The 21,886-nt window shown below is 42.1% G+C and overlaps 2 protein-coding genes across 3 annotated transcripts in view; one reads left to right on the top strand and one right to left on the bottom strand.

The window, feature by feature from the left end:
* Positions 1–545: 545 nt before the first annotated feature.
* On the bottom strand, positions 546–18,299 carry LOC132392837 (transmembrane emp24 domain-containing protein 4). Of its 2 annotated transcripts, XM_059967316.1 has the most exons (5): positions 18,108–18,294; positions 13,795–13,895; positions 10,532–10,657; positions 4,333–4,479; positions 546–2,338 (listed from the first exon to the last, which is right to left on the bottom strand). In XM_059967316.1, the coding sequence occupies exons 1-5, from the start codon at positions 18,241–18,243 to the stop codon at positions 2,189–2,191; spliced, it is 660 nt and encodes a 219-aa protein (XP_059823299.1). In that variant the 5' UTR covers positions 18,244–18,294; the 3' UTR covers positions 546–2,188. The 2 variants fall into 2 exon arrangements, with proteins under 2 accessions (XP_059823299.1, XP_059823305.1); XM_059967322.1 differs by lacking the exon at positions 4,333–4,479 and having other exon boundaries at positions 18,108–18,299.
* A 93-nt stretch (positions 18,300–18,392) lies between these two features.
* LOC132392827 (uncharacterized) overlaps positions 18,393–21,886 on the top strand; it is a 39,140-nt gene continuing 35,646 nt past the window's right edge. Inside the window, exons 1-2 of the mRNA XM_059967275.1 lie at positions 18,393–18,451; positions 18,555–18,632. The gene's annotated coding sequence lies outside the window, so the exon portion shown is untranslated. The remainder of the gene's footprint in view (positions 18,452–18,554; positions 18,633–21,886) is intronic.

Raw genomic sequence — 21,886 nt, 5'->3', positions numbered from 1 at the left:
TTAGGCGAGTGGTGATTCTATCCCTCACTGTCTTCCCCTATTCCCTTAATGAGCTTATGGCAGGAGGTGGTGTCACTGTTTGGCTTTGACATGAGACATGTGTCTGAAGTCTGAGTGAACCCAAATGTAGAGGAAAATAATGAATCAACACTTTCCCACTGAACATCTCTTCAGACAACCTGCTATGTAATTGCTGCATTGAAAAGCTGTCGCGTCCTTGTGATGTACTGTGTGTGGAATCTGTCCTCTCCCATCTTCAGAATGATGCCAACCCTGCCTCAACTTTACTTGGGAAAAAAATATGCTGTTTGCCTTTTCTGTTTACTTTTATTAATTTGAACCTTTTGTTGATTGAAACAAATAGATAATTCAGTTTCTACTTATATTAACAAGGATGTTTGATACTAATAAAAAACATAAGCCAGTTTGCCACACCCCACCCCAATAAAATAGTACTCCACTCCACAGTAATTATACATCTCAGCTCTGTTTGGATAATCACAAACAAGTCATAGCTCTTGGTTAAACAATGTCACACAGACATGTTTAAAACAACATTAAGAAATTTATTTAAAATCTTTATTTCTCACCAAGTCCAATAATATAGTATGTGCCAAAATGAGGAACAGAAAGATTGGAGAAATCAGGGCAATCACCAAGTTCTCAAGATGCCGGTCGCCCAAAACATTTCCAGTGTAGCAGCTTCCTCTGTCCATGCACAAACTGTTAACACCACAGATTCTTAACATAGTGCTTCACACAACAGCAATGTCAAAGGGGTGAGCTAGAACGGCTGTAGGCCAACTGGAGAGCTTAAGAGATACCCCTACTCATTGCTATTCATAGTGTGGATCTTGCTTGAAAATAAAGAGACTGCTGGGAACAATTGTAAATGTTATCCACTGGGCAAAAACCAAGCCATTGGCAGTTAAAATTAAGCCAGAGCCATAACCTTCAGTGTTTCTTCTGCCTTCACTACCAGCTCAGAGCCCAATTAGCATCTGCACTGACAAAGGATTTCACACAAAACAACCCGCTAGGGAGAGCACAGGAGCAGACACGGCCATTTCCTACATGGGGCACCTGCAGGTCCTGTAAGAAACCCAAGGTATTTGCCCTGCCCCTGCCCCCTCAGAAGCCAGGTTACTAGAACTACAAGGAGGGGAACCTGGTAGCATCGTCTTGATTGGCCACAACTCCTGGGATTTGTACAACTGAGGCATGGGTGTTAAACCACCCTGTTCATATTCTCCAGAGGGCAGAAGCTCAGCCATTTCCTTCAGCACCCGTGTGAGTGCAGAGTTAAGACAGGCCTTTTACAGTTTGCTTCCGAGGTACTGTTTTGGAAGAAAAATTAAACAGTTCACTTGGACAATACAAAAAGTCTCTGAGAGGTAGAACACCTGTTTCTCCCGCTCTCTACATTACTCTATTGGCACACAGAATTGAGTTCCAAAAATAACTGCACTGATCACTAATCCCAACCTGTCACAACGAGATGACCCTTAGGCCAGAAATAATTCAAGGATTACAACTGGGGTGCCTTGTGCAGAGTAAAATATTTTTGGGTACAAGGGATTCTGCTGAGAAGTGAATGTGAAAATTTTCTCCCTTCAGTACATTTCCAACTGTTTCTTTACTCTGTTTGCCTTTGCGACTTGTTTCGAGAACCCAGAAGAATTACCCAAAGTTATAATTTAAGAGCAGAAGGGAAATGTGTCTGGGCTCTCACAAGTGACAAATATAAGCAGCAGTTTGGCCTGATTTCTCAGCATGAACTGTGTTGTACCTGACAAAAAAAAACACAAACTTTGCACTTTGTGGAAACCCAAGTTGGCATTCTATGAAAATTTTGGCAAAATGCAAAGAACTCTTTGGGATGGCTGAATTCCACAGAAGGCTTGCTCAGATCCAAAACACAATGAGGAAAGCAGTCTCTTTGGAAGGAACTTATAATCTACAATCACAGTTAACTACAAACTAACATTTCTTCACACACCGGGGGACCCTTGCACCAATTGTTTTACAACCTGTAACCATTTTAAAAGTAACCAAACCTTTGCCTCCTAAACTTTCCAGAGGAGCTTTTAGTACCACATGTATAAAGTCACATTGTATTGCAGGTCAGCGAAGACAGGGGATTGAGTTTTGCTGTCATGTTCTTGCAATTGTGACAGCTGGCAATTGTCTACACCAGTTTCTTTGCCTCAAAGAAGCTCTTCAGGTGCTTCATCTGCCAGATCCCAGTTAGGATCAGAATAATTGTCTGCGCAATTGACCACCACAGCACACGCTGGTTCGTGCTTTCACTTGTCAGCCGGAATCGCTCTTCCCGATACTGTACACAAAAGGAAAACAAGATCAGACTTTCACTGTAGTAACAACACCTGAAGCAACAATGAGCTTACTGTTCAGTTACCAAGGTCACCAAGTTAAAGTATCAAGTTCAAGTGCTGGTGTCAATGACTTCAGCTAGTGCAACAGATAATGGAGAAATCTGAGTGGAACGTGAGCTACAAAAATGGGTTCTGAAAGGTTTAAGGTAATGGACCATGAGGGACAATTCTCAAAAAGTCCAGAAGTACGCAGGATGAGAAAGTGGTTTTTAAAAAAAGCAGCAACACACAGGATCCTGGGTTTAAAAACAGCAGCATAGAGTGCACGGTATTCGTAACAAGTCTGATTTTGTACACAATAGGAGAACAAGTACACAATTTTGGGCAGCAGACTGAAGACATTATAGTCTTGGAAAGGGGCAGAAGAAATTTACTAAAACAATTCCAGGATGAAGGACAATAAGTAATACGAATAACATTGAGAAGTTTGGTTTATGCTCCTTGAAATAGAAAAGGTTGTGAACAAATCTACAAAGATATACTTAAAATTACGATGGCTTATAGGAATGTTCCCACTGGAGGGTTTAAAAGGATATAGTTTGCAAAAGAATGAAGATGAACATTTACACTGTGATTGGTTAGGGTCTGGTATTACCAAATGTTGATTCAATTTTAACAATTATTAGGAAGCTGGATAGGTACCTGGCAGGAAGGAAATTTGCAGGACTTGTGGGAAGAGGGGGCAGTTCTCATTGGAATACTCTCACATGGAGCCAACAGTTGCAATGAGTCTCCTTCCATCCTGTCACTATTCCCTGAAGCTTTTAGAAAACCAGAAGCAGAACTAGTGACTCAAAATCAAAATTCCAAGTCTCACTAGAGGAGAATTTAAGTTAATTAAATAAATCTGGCACTATTATGGTAACCATTGTAAAAGTCCAACTGTTTCAGTACTTGCCGTCTTTCCTTATCTGGATTATATTGCTTCAGGTCTGGAGTCTTTGACTGGCTGTTAGCCACCGGGCAGCCACTTAATTCAATAAGGGACAATCCTTAAATCTTGACCTTGCACCAATCCCCACACACTTATAAGGGATTGAAAAATGCCAAGAAATTTTGTTAGGCCAAATAATCTTGTGGTGACTCTAATGTTTGAATTATTCTGCAATCCAAAACAACATAGTGGGGTTCTACAACCTTGCACATGGTAAAGGAGGTGGGGTACATAATGCTATTCAAAGTGCAAGGAGTAAATTTAAACAGGAGATTCACCTCGATGACCTCCACCAATGATGAAGACTGGTCAGCAGGGGAGATGCCTGCAGAACCTTACACCAGTCAATGTCTTCAGGGCAGGATGGTAAATGAATAATGGAAATCAGGCTCATAATAACATTTGTTGCAACATTTAAGACCAATATATTTAGTATCATTCAAGCTAGTGTTACACACAGTAGTTGTGTCGCAGCTGCACGAGAAGAGGCGTCAATCACTTACATTTAGTACGGCTGAAGTACTTGAACAGAATGAAAAGTGGACATCAGTAAATCATTGATTTAGGACAGAACATTTAGTGAGCTGCAACTGGTTGTTATCTAAAACTCAGCCGCACACAGTATACACAAAAACAGAACTGTACACAGCAGCAATGCCTTTGTGCAAAATGAGCCAACAATTTTTAAATCTTTCAAGACTCCTTGAACTGGTCAGAAACTCCATGTACATGTGCATATGTCACAGTTAACTGCTTTGCAATGGACCTCACCACTTTTCTAACTGCAGTCAGCTTCTGAACAGCACCTACTCTTACTCCTGTCTCACACAACACCGTGTGCAATCAGTTGATGATCATGTTCTTGGAGACAGAGAAGAGTGCAAGTGATGTTGTCTAATTTTCTAATTTCACACCAAATCATTTCACAAACTATCTGTATACTGTGAACAGTAATAGGGCAGTGGTTTTTGATTCCCAATTCACTACTTGCTTTCTACTCACCCTTTGATAGTTCTGTTCTTTCTGAATCTGCTCAACCTGGTCCAGCAACTGTCGAACTCGTAGCTGTAGTTCTGTCAATTTATCCTTTGCTGCAATTTCTGGATAATTATTGGCATGCTCCCCCACTTGGATATCAAGGTGCACTCGCTAAAATAGAAAAGGATGAAGGAATTCACCAGAGGTGTGCATTTCTGGCTATGTCACACAATAACTCCATCCAATTAACAGCCCCTGAAACATTGAGGTATGGACACGTGTGCTGTAAATATCACTGAACCCCACACTAGTGTCAATCATAAAATACAATGCCAAACACTGAGTACGAGCGAAGTATTTAACTGTGCAGGCAATCCCATCTTCAAAACTCAAGCTAATTGCACAGCTGTATAATAAGTTTCTAATTTAGAAACATGAAAATAAGTTTGAGCAGGTGTCTGGAGAAAGTGTAAATGTACACTGGAATTAGCAAAAGTGAAAACCAATGTGCTCTGAAAATTGCAGGAAAAAAAATCACAAAGGACTGAAGATCTTCAATCTATTAAAGGAGTTGTATACATCTAACATACAACACACATTTTATTCCCTCAAATTCACTGTTCTGAGTTTCACTTTGTAACAATAATGGAAGAGTGCAGGGAAACACCTTGCATCTAATGATTACAGTTCCATTAATGTCAAGATCATTGTGGAGAAGGATATGACTGCTCCTTAGGTTGAGATTCTCAACTGGAACTACACCAATTTTGATGGCATCACAAAGGATCTGGCAAGTGTGCTTTGGGATAGTAAAGTCCTGACGAAGGGTCTCGGCCCAAAACGTTGACTGCTCCTTTCAACGGATGCTGCCCGACCCGCTGAGTTCATCCAGCTTGTTTGTACATGCTTTGGGATAGGTTATTTTCTGGCAAAGTGTGGTAAGTGGAAGGCCTTCACAATGAAATGAGTATAGTTTGTATGTTCCTGTTTGAATAAAAGGCAAGGCTAACAGGTTTAGGGAACCTTGGTTTTAAGAGATATTGAGGCCCTGGTTAAGCAGCAGCATCGCGGAACAAATGAGGTACTTGAGTGTAAGAAATGAAAGAAAACTCTTAAGAGGGAAACCAAGAGAGGTAAAAGATATGAGGTTACTCTAGCAGACAAGATGAAGGAGAATTCCAGATATATTAAAAGCAAAAGAATAACAAGGGACAAAACTGATCCTCTTGAAAATGAACTATGCACTGAGCCAAAAGAGAAGAGGAAGGTCTTAAATGGATTTTTTGCATCTGTACTTACTCAAGAGATGGACATAAGAGTCTATAGAACTGAGGCAAAACAGCAGTGAGGTCATGGACTGAATATGGATTACAGAGGAAGAGGTGCTTGCTGTCTTGAAGCAAATTAAGGTGTATGAATCTCCAAGACCTGACAAAGTGTCTCTTTGAACTTTGAAGGCTGGTGCAGAAAGTATTTAATATGTCCTTAGCCGCAGAGGCCATAGTTCTGATGGTCAGGAAGGGCCCCAAGAGTTTCCTGGGATATTTTAGACTGATGAGCCTGTAGTCAGTAGTGGGTAAATTACACTGTCCAACAAAGATTTTGCTTCCTGAATACATTTGGATGTATTTTATGGAATTTGGGCTGATGATCATGAAAATTGCCATGAAATTTCCACATTGTGCTTCATTTAAAAAAATCACCTATATTTTTAAATTCATAATTCAAGTCAATTAAAATGTTGCCCACAATGTAACCTGAAAGGTTTTCCATCATGTCCAGGAATGCCTGGGCATGCTTAGTCAGAGAGGATGTTGCACAGCAGGTCAGGATTTAAAAAGGCTATAAATTTCTGAGGATTTCAATTTTGAGACAGATGTATCCAAAAATAACTGATGCCAAGAGTAAGGAAGGCATTTTTGTTGGTCCACAAATCAAACAGGTCATCAATGACAGGCAATTTGAAGAACTTCTAATGGGACCAGAGAAAATTGCATGGAAGTCATTCAAGTATGTTGCAGAAAATTTTCTTGGCAATGAGAGCACAAAATTATGTGCAGCTGGTTGACAACATATTTCAAGCATACAAAAACATAAAGTGCAATATGTCACTAAAGATTCATTTTCTGCATTCCCATTTAGGCTTCTTCCTTGCAAATACTGGTGCTGTCAGTGACAAGAAAGGTGAGAGGTTTCACCAGGACATTGCAGTCATGGAGAAACAGTATCAAGGTAACTTGGAATCCATCAATGCTGGCTGATTATTGTTGGACACATAAGTGAGAAAACTCAATCACTGAGTACAAATGATCATTTTTAGTTTAGGCTATGTCCACACTAGACCAGATAATTTTGAAAATGCCGGTTTCATGTAAAAACGATAGGAGTTCACACCAAGCGTTTTTGAAAATAGCTCCATCCACATTAAAACGGGTATTTGGGCGAATCTCCTCCTATTGAGCATGCGCAGGACACATCTACAGAAAACAAGAAGCATGTTTGGTGTCGAATCTTGCAGAAAAGCGCGCGTTTGTGCAGTTACAGACTAGAAAAACTTAAAAGGAAATTGCCAAACAACAGACAGCTGTTGGCTCTCACGCAGGACTTAAAACTGAAAAAAAAACAAATACTGGAGTGTATGGAGGCAACCAACAGGGAGTTCATGGACAGTATGACCCAGCTGACGACGAATATGGAAAAACTGACCAACTCTGTTGCATTAATAAAGCACCTTGTTAAATGTATAAAACATGTCTGCATCAGTATTATCTGGTATTTCCATACAATGTTACAGTAGGCTGTTACACATCTATTGTCAGAGAAGTACTTGCATAAATAGGTAAACCACCTTCATACAAGCAAAGACAGAAAACAGGGCAAAGTGAGTATATTTATTTATTCAGTAAGTTATGAGTCAAAATATTTGGTGAGTACATTTCTAACTCTTCTGGCTTCAGTCTCTTTGCCGTCTGTTCTGAAATTGTTAGGTTGTGTGGGAGTTGTGGTCATGAAAACAATGAAATGCCATGCTGCCATTCCGGCACATGTCAGCATTTTCAGAAATCTCCGGTTACCCCATCCACACTGTTCTGCCCAAGTGGCGTTTTCAAATTTACACATTCTGGAGGGCATTTTCAAAAAAGCTCCATTTTTGGGGGAGGAAAACGCCATTTCAGTGTAGATGGAGGGTCAAAGCGAAGAGAAAAAGCTTTGGTTATGGATTTATCAGGTCTAATGTGGAAGTAGCCCAAGTTGAACTACTGCAAAGAGTCAGCACCATTATGCATTTATTCAATAAATTTAATTTCTTGTTTCTCCAAATTCCTACGTGATATAAGTAGTCTGAAATTATATTTGGGTTCAGCTTCAAGCAATCTAACATAAATAAAAAATTGTGAGGAAGCAACACTTAAAAAAAGAATTGTAGTCCAGTGCTATTGGAAGGTATTCTAAGGGACCTGATATATAAGTATTTGGATAGACAGGGCACGATTCAGGATAGTTAACACGGCTTTGTGCATGATAGATTGTGTCTAACCAAACTCTTAAGAGTTTATTGAGGAGGGTACCATGAAAGTTGAAGGCAAGGTAGTGGATGTTGTCTATATTGATTTAGCAAGACCTCTGACAAGGTTCTGCATGGGAGGCTGGTGAAGAAGGTTCAGTCATCTGGCATTCAGGATGAGGTAGTAAGTTGGATTTGACATGGCCTCATGGGAGAAGCCAATGATCTGGATGATAATGTGGTAAATTGGATCATAAAAATTTGTGGGTGAGCATGTGTTGTGATGGAAAATAACTGGTTCTTTGAGTCTCAACAGTAGAGGCCTGGACACACACAGTTTTAATAATAAGGAATTTATTTACAAGGGGAAGTCGGGTCAACACAAGCAACTACAATACACAGGAAGCGGTGTGGGGACAAGGTACGGTTACACAAACAAAGAACAAGGGAAAAGCACTACAACAGCTACCCCCCTTGACCTTGGATAGCTGCGGCTCCCTTACCAGGACAAACGATAATCCTTCCCAAACATAAATCAATGCACTTACCTTCAATGAGGTGGTCTGTAAGAGAGACCGAGCCAGGGACAAGTCTCACCTTTTATAGCATGGGGCTGGATGAGATAATCCAATTAAGGTTACCAATAATTTAGGTGCGCATTGATTAGTTGGGAGGGACCAAATGTTGATTGGCATGTGGTGTGTCCTCCGACCAGCCAGGTGGCAGTGCATCTATCACATGGCTGGTATCTCTGGATACAGCATGATAGTGGCTTCACAGGTAGATAGGGATGTAAAGAGCGTTTTTGACACACTGCCCTTCAAAAATCAAAGTACTGAATACAGGGATACTGAGCAACACCATTGATGCTGCAGTCACGCACATCTCCATTTTCCGGACATCAACACTCACCCTACCTGGAATATAGTTCCTCTTTTCCTCAACTACCACCCCATTAGCCTCTGCACTCAACTAATTATTCTCTGCAACTTTAGCTGGATACTACCAACAAACAAATCTTTACACCCCTCCCCATCACACTCTCCACAGAGATTGTTTCCTCCATGATTCTCCATGAGGCAGGAAGCATGTTCCCACTGATGGGTGAGTCCCAAACTAGAGGCCACAGTTTAAGAATAAGGGGTAGGCCATTTAGAACAGAGATGCGGAAAAACTTTTTCACCCCAGAGAGTGGTGGATATGTGGAATGCTCTGCCCCAGGAGGCAGTGGAGGCCAAGTCTCTGGATGCATTCAAGAGAGAGTTAGATGGAGCTCTTAGAGATAGCGGGGTCAAGGGATATGGGAAGAGGGCATGAATGGGATACTGACTGTGTATGATCAGCCATGATCACAGTGAATGGTGGTGCTGGCTAGAAGGGCCAAATGGCCTACTCCTGCACCTACTGTCTATTGACTCCCTTATCCATTTGTCCCACCCCACTAATCTTCCTTCTGGCACATATCCCTGAAAACAACAGAAAAGCTAAACCTGTCCATTCACCTCCTCCCTCATCTCCACTCAGGGCCCAAAACAGTCCTTGCAGGTGAGATAACACTACACCAGCAAATCTGTTGGGATTGTCTATTGTATCTAGTGCTCCTCCTCTACATTGATGAGGCTGATGTAAATTGGGGTCTGCTCTTTGTCAGGCATCTCCGCTCCATCAACAAAAGTAGAACTTTCCTGGTGGCCAACCATTTTAATTCCTATCCCCAATCCCATTCTAGCATGTCGGTCCATGGCCTCCTCTACCATGGCGAGGCCACTCTCAGCGTGAAGGAGCAACAAGTCAGAATCTGCCTAGGTGGTCTTCAACCTGATCGCATAAATATAGATTTCTCCTTTCCTTCATTTCCCATCCCCCACCTTCCCTCCTCTACTCCCCACTCTGGCCTCTTACTCTTCCCATCACCCGCCGATCAACTCCTCTGGTTCCCCTCCTTCTTCCCTTTCTCCCATGGTCCACTCTCCTCTCCTACATATTACTTGTTCTTCGGTATTTTACCTTTCCCACCCACCTGGCTTCAGCAATCTCATTCTAGTTTGATGCTCCTCTCCTCCCCTCCCCACACCTTTTAATTCTTGCATCTTCTACCTTCCTTACCAGTCCTGATGAAAGGTCTTGGCTAGAATTGCTGACTGTTAGTTTATTTCCATTGATGCTGCCTGACCTGCTGAGTTCGTCCAGCATTTTGAGCATGTTGCATTGAATACAAATTTTTGATGAAAAAGGATTTAGTGCTTTCCCGGGGTATACGACGCATAAACATTTCACCAGTTTCCAGCTGGATACAGGTGTCAATTTTAACTGACCTTTCAATGACAAACTCCAACATATTCATCAGAGAAAACAAATATATTTTTCAGGAACAGGAATCATTTTCAGTTCAGGTTCAGGAACAGTTATTACCCCTCAACCATCTGGCTCTTGAACCAAAGGGGTAACTTCACTTGCCCCATCACTGAAATGTTCCCATAACCAATGGATTCACTTTCAATGATTCTTCATCTCATGTTCTTGATACTTATTATTATAATTTCTTTCTTCTTGCATTTACAGTTTGTTGTCTCTTGTACACTGGTTGAATGCACGAACTGGGGTGCTCTTTCACTGATTCTATTATGGTTTATTGAGAAGGCCTACAAGAAAAACGAATCTCAGGGTTTTAAATGGAGACATACATGTACTTTGATAATAAATTTACTTTGAACTTACCAGCTTGCCACCTGCAAATAATGACATCTTTGTTGAGTTGGAGTGGAGGCAGATCTGATGCTCACCTGGAGTGTGAGAGGTGAAGGTGAATCGTCCTTCAGAGCCATACTGTCGGGACAGGATCACCTAGAAATGGAAGAAACAGTCAGTCTGCAGGAGCCAGAGTGTATGCTGGAACTCATCATTCAGTGATGTAAATCATGACCATAAGACAAAGGAGCAGAATTGGGTCATTCAGCCCACTTGATCACGGCTGATTTATTTCTCCCTGCAACCTTTGAAGCTCTTACTGATAAAGAACCTTCAACCTCTGCTTTAAATATACACAATGACTTGGCCATCAGTCAACAGTGGCAATGAATTCCACTGACACAAGAGCTTCCACAGATGCTGGAAATCCAGAACCACACACACAAAATGGGGGCAGCACGGTAGCGTAGTTGTTAGCACAACGCTTTACAACACCAGCGACACAGGTTCAATTCCCACTGCTGTCTATATGGAGTTTGCATGTTCTCCCCGTGACTGTGTGGGTTTCCAGCAGGGGGGGTGGCGAGTGTGTGTGATCACCTTCCAGCACTGGAGCCTCTTGATGCTCCTTGTATGGTCAATTTAAATACCAACCCAGATAGACTGAAAAGTCAGGGTGTCGGGATCCGAGGCGCGACCAATTTCACTTGCTTTCTGCAATTGTCACTCTTCCTTCCATGGTACAGAGGCTATGAAGACAGCCCCGGCTGCTGTTTCCACTAATATGATCATTGAGGCCGTGGGCCTATTCCGGGGTTCTGAGGATTAAATTTTAGCTTGGAATGTCGTTCTCTTCAAATGTTTGCATGATTTGTTTTTTTTATTTCTCTTGCACATTTGGTGTTGGTCTTTTTGCTTTAATCGGGCTCTTTTGGGTTTCTTGATTTGTAGCTATCTGTGAGCAAACAAATCTCAAGGATGCATAATTTATACATTCTTTCAATATAAAAGTACTTTGAATCTTTGAATATATGCTGGAGGGACTCAGCAGGTTAGGCAGCATCTATGGAAATGAATAAACAGTCATTACTTTGGGCTGAGACCAAGGGTTGACTGTTTACACATTTCCATAGATGCTGCCGGGCCTGCTAAGCTCCTCCAGCATTTTGTGTCTGTCTATTTAGTGAATCATGCACTTGGGCTGCCAAGTACCTTTGTAGCTTCCATTTCTGAATTTACTCCCCGTTAAGCACAGTCCACACCTTTATTCAGTATGTTCAATCAACAACTCTCTGTGGGAAGAAAACAGTGATCGACTGTCTGCATTTTATACCTTCACACAGATAAAGGGTGTTCCACAGGTCAGGCAGCTTCTGTGGAATTAACAAACAGTTGACAATTTGGGCTGAGACCCTTCATCAGTCCTGATGAAGATCTACGCCTGAAATGTCGACTGCTTATTCATTTGCCTGGCCTGCTGAATTCCCACAGTGTTTTCTATGTTACTCTGGATTTCCAGCACCTGGAGAATCTCATGTTTATAATAAAGGGTGTTTCATCAGTATTCTGCATGCTTACAGTGCAGTTTCACAGGTCATTTGATTAAAAGTTCAAGGTTAATTTTATTGTCAAAGTATGCATGTACAACTCTGATATTTATCTTCTCCAGACAGCCATTAAACACAGAAAAACCATGGGCGTTGTTGAAAGACATCAACTCCCTCCCCCACACAAAAAAGAAATAAAACTGGCAACCCCCCCAAAATCCCTTCCTCGCACAAAAAAAATTGCTCACATGAAAAATGGCAGCTTGAACATCAAACCCCAAACCCAACCTCTCCCGCGTACAATAACTAACAGATTGCCCATTTAGAAAACGACAGCTCCCCCTCCCCCAACTCTGCATAAAAAACATCGACAACAGCATCAAACCCCAACCATTCTCTCTCACACAAAAAGAATACCAACAAGGTCATCAGACACCAAATCCCCAACCCTCCCTCGCACAAAAAGGTATCACCCACCCATTAAATGCAACAAGAAAGAAAACACAGAAAACTAAAGGAGACCAATATAAACTACAGTCACACAAATCTCAGAATTCAGAAAACATCCTCCCCCCAGCATCAGGGGTGGCCACATGAACTTGGTCCTTCCGTGAAGAGCGAAGGGTTAAAGGGCACCACCAAAGAGTCTGAACTCAAGTTGCACAGATTACTGTGCAGAAGACAGATTTCCGAGTACAGGGAGGCCATTTCCAATCTCTTCCCAGTTTTCAAATCCAAGAGGTTCAATTTACCTCTAATAGCATCCTCAGTGGGCCTCTGTTTCATTTGCTTTGGATTAACCCAATACGTTGCACTAAGGATTACTGTATGGGTCATTTCTCCAGCAATGCTTCAGTTCAGCCGCAAGCTGAAAGGTACTTACTGAATTAAGGAATAGTAATGAGATGCAAGGCATACATTTCTATTAAAGTTGGCAATTACAAACATTAGCTTCAATTTCCCATTCTTTGACTTAGAAATGGAAACTTCTTGCTCTGTCGCAATGTGTAAAGGTGAGATCTGTGGGTTATTTGAAATGTTTTGGGAGGAGATCGCTGACCAACTCTGCTAAAGACTGCTGAAAACTGAATTATGCTAACTTTGGGACCAACCTTTCAACTTGAGGCCCGGTGATTTCGCAATGGAGCCAATCAGAGTGGGGAGGATGACTTCTCATTGCACCGCTATAGCACCACTGGTTCAAAGTTCAAACACTCCTTGCCCTATGACATTTGTGGTGGCACAGTGATGCAGCCATTAGAGCCACTGCCTCGCAGCCAGGTTCCGATAGCACCGAAGGTTATGACAATGGAGAGTCTGATGTTCTCCCAGTGACTGTGTGTTTCTTCCAGCTGTTCCAGTTCCTCCTCATATCTCCAAAAAGGTGCAGGCCAGTAGTTTATTGAGCAATATAAATTGCACGTGAATGGTAAAGCCTGGCAGGAACTGATCAAAATGTTTGAGGGGGAGAAAAACAGCATTAGTGTAGTATTATTATAAAAATGGATGGTTGATGGCTAGCAGAAATTTGGTGGGCCAAAGGACCGCTTCCATGCTGTATCCTGTATGAACGCTTAACACGCAGTTTATATCAGAAGTAGCCGTACATAGCCCAAGTAAACAGTGAATAACTTAGGAACAATTCTGCACATCAAATACTTTGCTCCATTAAGTATGGTTCTGGTGGTCCTTCTCCAGTATTTTCCAAACTGCCATGCATCACCTCAATTCTACGCTGCACCCTACCTTCATATCAGGATCGCGCACTTCAACGTGCATTCCCAGTCCTGGAGTTGAGGGCAGAAAGGTTTCCAACTGCTTATCCCATAGTTGAGTCCGGTAGTTACCTGCATTAACATTTCAGAAAAAAAAAGGAACTGGATAGAATCACTCAAAATGGTTGACACATTTTGGTCTTTCAGTTTAGTAAGCCCAAGGCTAAGTTAGGCAAAGCACCAGCCTTCCAATCTTCTATCAACAGCCTTCTGTTCTCCACAATGTGCTCTCCAGCAGCTACTTAATTGCACGAGTGAACAAGTCTCAACAGTTTAGTGAAATGGTTTCTCTGAAGCAACCAATTCATTAGTAATAATTTTATATTTATGGTCACTGGTTCAAATCTAGCTTGAAAAATCACTTTCACCAGCTGTCCATGACTGTGAAAGAAAAATGGCCCAGATTGGGTGACGTGACTGGTAGAGCCGTTGCCTCTCAGCTCCAGTGTCACAGATTCAATCCTGACCCTAGTTGCTCTCTGTGTGCAGTTTGGATATTTCCATGACCACACTGGTTTCCTTTGGGTGCTCCAGTTTCCTTCCACATCCCAAAGGAGACTGATTGTCCATTGTAGATTGCCCCTAGTGTCCAGATGAGTAGTACTATGGTAGAGGTGTAATGAGTAATGAAAGAATACATGGTGGGTAGTTAGCATGGATTTGATGGGCTGAGTGGCCTGTGTCTTCACTCTATGAAGACTCAGTGTAATGATCACATCCAATAAGCAGAAGGGGCTTCTAGCTGAGTTTTGTTCTTATTCAGCAGCAATGATCATTAGCACAACCTTCAGAGATATTTATTTGCCAGAGGATGATTCATCTCATGCAGTAAAAATGAATGTTATTAATAGCACCTTAGTCAAAATTAGGCTTTTGTAACACGCAAACTGCTAATGTGGTAACATGGAGAATATTACGCTGTGACAGAAAGAGGATTTTAACAGATGTTTCCTTTGGTGGGGCAGTCTAGGATTAGAGTGCACAGCCTCGAAACAGAGATGAGGAAGGATTTCTTTAACTGGAGGGTGGTGAATCTGTGGAATTTGTTGCTACATGTGACTGTGGAAGCCAGATCATTGGGTGCATTTAAGGCAGAGGTTGATAGGTTCTTGATTGGTCAAGGCATGAAAGGATATGAGGAGAAGGCAGGAAGGTGGGGTTGAGGGGAAAATGGCTCAGCCATGATGAAATGGCAGGGCAGACTCAATGGACTGAATGGCCTAATTCTGCTCCTATGTCTTGTGGTCTTAATTAGTTGGTATTCATATCCAGCTGAAATTACAGACTTCCTATAATGACACTGATCATGGCTGACACTCCAGTACAACAGCAAAACAATCTAGCCATTTATTAAGTTCTTGTTGTAGGCACCTGAAGTTACAGGCCCAACAGAAACATCATGATACGTAGCACCTATCCAGCATAATTACATTTCGCTGGCTCTGATAGGTGGGCCACGTCATTTGCATACCTGACACTGGACTCCCCAAGCATATGCTGCAATTCCATCAGAGCATTGAAGAAAATATGGTTCATGGATGTTCTCAAAGCCTCCTTGTAAAGGTGTATCAATGGGCCATTCAAAAATGGACCAAGAATCCCGAGTCTCATCATTAGGCACACAGGGAAGCTCAATGTGATTAGTACAGGGACCACCTCCCAAACTATCAACGGCTAAGCACCCCCCCACTGACGTTTGAGGCAGGGTCTTCGTCAGCCACCTCAGAATGCAACGAAGAGAAAATGTGGGAAAAGCTTGGCAAGACAAGCACACATGGAAACGATTAACATTTCAGGTCAGCGACCCTCACCAAAACCAAGAAAGTAAACCAGTTCGGCTGGGTAGCAAGAATGAGGAAGGACAACAGGCAGAAAAAACAGAATTTTTTGATGGTAGTCAAGCCTCATGGTCTTGTGATGAACTTCTGGTGCACAGCATGCAAAATATTTAGTCTGGCCTATTAGGAGATGGCCAATGGCTAGACTAAACAAATGAAGGAAAAGGAATTAAAAAAATGGAAGCAAAAGGGCAGGCAAATATGGTCAGCATTGTATGAAGGAACTCTCATTATTCCTTTCCCCCCCACTCTTTACCTCACCCACCCACCAGGCTTCATCTTTCACTTTCTAGATAGTCCTTCCCCTCTCCCCACCTTGTATTCTGGCATCTTTCCCCTTCGTTTCCAGTCCTAAAGAAGGGTCTCGGCTCAAAACACCGACTGTTTATTCATTTCTGTAGATGCTGCCTGACCTGTTGAGCTGCTCCAACAGTTCTGTATGTTGCTCTGGATTTTCAGCATCTGAAGAATCGCTTGTTTTTATTGTATGAAGGCAGCCCATTATCTGCACTAATTTTGTTCATTTGGTCAATCAAAAGGAGGTGGAGGCATAGAATTTCTCCATTGATAACTAGTATGAACTAATACACAGTTTTATAGTACTATATTAGTATTGGTAGTATTCTAATTTGTTCTGTATTTTATTTAAGCACAAAATTTGTTACGCAGTTAAATGGTAGTTTTTTTTCTTTTTTTTAAATAGGTTTTTAACTATTTCCATGAAACCTCGGCTAATTGGGGCAGCTGTTTAATTGGGTCAAAATGTAGGGATGAAAGGATGGAGCAGGGATTTGCAAAGGAAGCAGTTTCACTGAATGCTAAAGGATGAAGGAAGGTGGTAGAAAGTAATCCAAAGATGGGAGCCAGCCTAATTTATAAAATATTTAGCAGAAATTTACAATTCTCTTGTACAAACAATAACTAGCAGACTATTTTAAAAAATGAGGTTCATAATTTTGATAACTACACAGTCACGAGGGTGAAAGGTGTTAAAACGAGTGCAAAATACCCCTGTGGCCATCCTCCTTAAAAACAGGTATACCACTTTGGATCCTGTTTGGGGGGGGGGGAAGTAAGAGGAAAGCCACAGAGATCAGGTTTCTGGGACTGAGTCTGGCTTATGGTTCAAAAGGGAAGGAGAGAGAAGAGGCAAGCTGTGGTGATAATGGGATTTGTTAGGGGAAGAGAAAGGAGAACAAGATCCCTGGATGGTAAGTTGCCTCCCAAGTGCCAGGATCTGGAACATCTTGGATCAAGTCCTCAACATTCTTCAGTGGGAGGGTGAGCACCTGAGGTTGTGGTCCATGTAGGTGCCAATCACATAAGTGGGAAGAGGGACAATGTTCTGCAAAGTGAATTAAGGGAGTTAGGCACTGAGTTAAAGGAAGGTGAAACCTGTACAGAAGGCCGTTTGCACAGGAACTGGAGGAGAATTATTGCTAGTACTGCATGGGGGAGGGTGGTTGGCTTAAATCAGAGTTGCTGGGGGGGGGGGGGGTGTGGGAACCAGCTTGCTAGAGAGGTTGTGGAGACATGTTGTTAAGACTTCATACAAAGTCAGGAAGCAAAAGCTTGAGCATGGTGTGACTAATGTTTTATGCTGCATTTATTTCAATGCAGGAAGTATTGTAGGGAATGCAGATGAGCTCAGAGCATGGATCAACACATGGAATTACGATATTGTGGCCATTAGTGTATGGCTAACCATTCTCAGCTCAGCGAGCAAAATCTATAGCTGCACCACATACTGTACTGGCTAGAACCAACAACATTAATGGTGTCATCCAATGCCAGTCATGTGGAAGTTCACCTTCCAGTGGCAGGTGGTTGAGGAAATTGTACCTTATACAGGTTGGCACTGGGCACTGTGCCCTGAAACATGAAGTACAAAAATTCATGTTCAGAACAAAAATGACCAGTATCACTCACTAAAACCAGTGAAAGAGAAACGATGTCCAATGTTACCCAAGCAAAGTACAAGTGTCATGACCACTACCCAATACAAGGCACCTCAGGTAACCATCATATAAGTAGCAAGATGCCAGCTCCCTAGCATTTGGGAGCAGGGAGCACAGAGGACACAGTGGTCAACGAAGTGGTCACAATGGTTTACCACGGGGGAGGTGTAGATTGGAGAAGATGCATAGTGCACCATGGGAGCCTACAGAAGGGGCAGGGGTTAAGGAGAACTGTGTCATCCAATAAAGAGAACACAGCTGGCCGCGAGTCCTGGTGCTCAGTACCGCCAGTCGGGTTCCGGGAGTCCGCTACCAACCAAAAGAGGGGCGGGGGCGGGGACGGGGGCAGGGGCTGATGTCAGTGGCGGGGACGGGGGCAGGGGCTGATGTCAGTGGCGGTGCGGGGCTTGCCGAGTCCGTGTCCCCGCATCCGCCAGATGGTGACGTTGCGCCACCTGATGCGTTCGGCCTCCGGCCGCCACACTCACCGATCACCATGGTCTCGTCGGGAATCTCCTCTATGAAGCATTTTTTCTCGGTCTCGCCGATGTGGAAGTAGATTCCCTGCGACAGGCCGAGCTGTAAGCCCAGCCAAGCCGAGAAAAGCGCGCCGCTCACCCGCATCCCTACGGCCACCCTACCCCTCAACTGCGCCTGCGCCCCGGAGCCTGCCTCGTGACAAGGGCAACGCGCATGCGCTCTTCTGTACCTTTACATTCGTCGCCCTGTTGCGATGACACGCATGCGCAGCCCAACAAGCCGAGCAATGGTGGTCACGCTGTCACGTGGTATGCCAACAGTTTAATAAAGGAAGAACGTTCTGTACTGCTATGTACATGCCAAAGGGGGAGAGAGTGATTTTCTTTGATAACATTATTTCCCAAGTTTAAAAACAATGCAGTTGTAAAATAAACCTTTTTGGGTTTTTTTTGCAGAGTGAACTAACCAAATGTTACGACTTCCAGGTTGATCAAGATGTCAAAATGGTGTCTGTGGCAGTCTCTTGTGTGAAGGTAGCCTTTGCATTTCTTACAATAACAATTATACATAATCATGCACCTGTCTATGGAGTTTGAAAAAAAAGCCATTGTCCTTACTGAGGAGTTGTCTGACTGACCCTGATCTTCAGATTCCTAGGGACAGATGCTGATGATACAGAAATTATCATCTCAGCAGAAAATGCACATTGCCTGAATTCGGTTTTCCGTTGCAACAAAGACATCCCACATCAGATGCTGCCACCTGCCACATTCCAGCTTGGTGTAGCCACCTCAAAGACTCTTATAAATGACTGCCACCTCAGGCCTTGCCACCACTGGACACTAAGGGAGAGGGTCTTCAATAATAGCCACTCAAACATTTCATGGGGGCATTGTTTAAAAGAAAAAGTAAGTGACATTGATGTACTAGAATGTGTTGATTTGATGGTACTATGAATATAAATCTTTTTTATTAGTAGAGCACTTTTCATACAGATAATGTAGTTCAAAGTGCTTTACAATGGGATAAAAGTACAAATATGAAAATAAAGTTAAAATAAACATGAAAATAAAAGACAAAACGATTTAGTTAAAAGCAAGGTTAAATAAATAGATTTTTGAGGTGGTGTTTAAAAGTGTCAACAGAGTCCACATCCCTTATAGTTTTAGGGACATGTATTGAATTCCACAGTTTAGGAGCTTGCTTCTGAAAATCTGACTGCCAATTGTCTTTTGAGGGAGACTGTCTAAATTTAAGAACCTGGAGGAAGAAGACTTGAGAGCTCAAGCGGGATTATAAAACAAAAACAATTCTGTGATGTACTCTGGTCCCAGACCAGAAATGTATGGTCATGCACTTTAGTAGAAGAAATAAAAGTGTAGATAATTTTCTAAATAGAGAGAAAATTTTTAAAAATCTGAGGTGCAAAGGTACTTGGTGTCCTCACCCTAAAAGGTTAATTTGCAGGTTGAGGCGCTGGTAAAAAAGGCAAATGCAATGATGTCATTCATTTCAAGAGGTCTAGGATTTAAAAGCAAGGATGTAATGTTGAGACTTTACAAAGCACTAGTGAGGCCTCGCTTGGAGTATTGTGAGCAGTTTTAGGCCCCTAATCTAAGAAAGGATGTGCTGACATTGGAGAGGGTTCAAAGAAGGTTCACAAAACTGATTCCTGGATTGAAAGGCTTGTCATATGAAGAGCATTTGATGGCTCTAGGCCTGTATTTACTGGAATTCAGAAGAATAAGGCATGACCTCATTGAAACCCATCGAATGTTGAAAGGCCTCAATAGAGTGGATGTGGAGAGGATGTTTTCTATGGTGAGAGAGTTTAAGAGTAGAGAACACAGTCTCAGAATAGAGGGATATCCTTTTAGAACGCAGATGAGGAGGAAATTTTTTAGTCAGAGAGTGGTGAATCTGTGGAATTCATTGCCACAGGTGGCTGTGGAGACAAAGTCATTAGTCAGGGCATTGATTAGTCTGGGCATGAAGAATACAGGGAGAAGGTATGAGACTGGGACTGAGAGGAAAAATGGATCAGCCATGATGAAATGGTGGAGAAGACTTGATGGGCCAAATGGCCTAATTCTGCTCCCATATTTATGGTCTAAAAATTAGAACTGAGACTCCATCAACGTTGAGCCTAAGGTCAATGACAATTTTGGTAAGGGGCGTCTCCATGCTGAGGTTTTTCTAAAACCTGACTGAAAATTTTCTAGAATATTGCTATCATTCAGAAAGTCACTGAGGTGGTTGCAAATGACTTTCACAAGAACCTTACCCAGGAAGGGAAGATTTGATATAGGCGTGTAGTTAGTTACCATGTATCTCCTGGATTTTAAAATGAATAATGTAGGTTTATGAAGTAAAAAAAACTTTAAAAGTACTCAATTGGCAGTAAAATGCTTTGGACTGTTATGAAAAGGATTTGAGAAGTGTTATTTAACAATGTGCACCTCCTACCCAGGCTAGTTGGGGATGGTGCAGACTCTTCTGCTAATAAAGACTGGAACAATGAAAATACTCTTTTATTAGAACAAGGACACAATGTTGACCTGTGGCCCAATCAATGTGAACAGGCTGGAATCAAGTAAAAGCAACAGGAAGGAAAGGAAGAGGGGGGTTTTAAATGGCATCTTTCACACTCTTTGATAGCATCCTAGAGCACATTACATGCTTCAGGAAGGGTAAGACGTGGAAATACAAATCAATCCACATCGTAGGTTCAGAAGTGGAGAGAGTGAGCAACTTGAAGTTCCTAGATTTTATGATCTCTGAGGACCTAAACTAGTCCCAACGTATCACTGCAGCTATAAAGAAGGTAAGAAGGTAAGACAGTGGCTATATTTCATTAGGAGTTTGAGGAGATTTGGTTTGTCACCTGAAACACTCCAAAACTTCTACAGATGTACCGTGGAAAGCATTCTGACAGGCTGCATCACTGTCTGGTATGGGGGGGGGGGGGGGTGGCTACTGTTCAGGATCAAAAGCTACAGAAAGTTGTAAAATTAGTCAGCTCCACCTTGTAGCCTCTGTAGTATCCAAGACACATCTTCAAGGAGTGATGCCTCAACGGTGTCCATTATTAAGAACCCCCATCACCCAGGACATACCCTCTTCTCAATGTTACTGTCAAGAAGGAGGTACAGAAGCCTGAAGGCGCACAATCAGCAATTCAGGAACAGGTTCTTCCCCTCTGCCATCCGATTCCTAAATGGACATTAAACATTACCCAACCTTTAAAAAATATTATTTATGTTTTTGCACAATTTTTAATTTAACTATTTAATAAACACACACACACACTGTATATATACTGTAATTGACTTACCAATTTATTTATTTTTTCCTATATTATTATGTATTGCATTGAACTGCTGCTGCTAAGTTAACAAATTTCATGACATATGCTGGTGATATTAAACCTGATTCTGATTCTCAAGTATTATAATGGCAATTTAGGAAGAGCAGTGGCACTTTGCATAGAGACTACGCCCATATTCAGCAATTAGATAATCATCTAATGAAATGTATTTAGTAATTTTGATTGGCCAGGCCATCAAGCAATAATTCCTTCACTCTCTGTAAAAGAGTACCATGGAATCTTTTACAGTTATAGATAGACAGATAGATATTTTATAGACCCCAAAGGAAATTACAATATCACATTAGCATTACAAGTGCACAAATATACAAACATTAGAAGAGTAAGAAAGATTTAAAAAAGTTACCTCAAACAGTCTAACAGAAGGGGGTCATCACCTCCCTATAGATTAACTCATTA

This window comes from Hypanus sabinus, chromosome 1 (genome assembly GCF_030144855.1).
Source record: "Hypanus sabinus isolate sHypSab1 chromosome 1, sHypSab1.hap1, whole genome shotgun sequence".
In the NCBI taxonomy this organism is placed as follows: Eukaryota; Metazoa; Chordata; class Chondrichthyes; order Myliobatiformes; family Dasyatidae; genus Hypanus; species Hypanus sabinus.
This window is presented reverse-complemented; position numbering and strand designations above follow the sequence as displayed.

Bases quoted from the DNA above. Each gene is read 5' to 3' on its own strand.
- LOC132392837 (XM_059967316.1), bottom strand. From the start codon at position 18,243: ATGCGGGTGAGCGGCGCGCTTTTCTCGGCTTGGCTGGGCTTACAGCTC. The intron at 13,896-18,107 runs GTGAGTGTGGCG...ATGTTAATGCAG, and splicing joins CGACGAGACCATGGTGATCG to GTAACTACCGGACTCAACTA. The intron at 4,480-10,531 runs GTAAGTTCAAAG...TTTCTATTTTAG, and splicing joins TATTTGCAGGTGGCAAGCTG to CGAGTGCACCTTGATATCCA.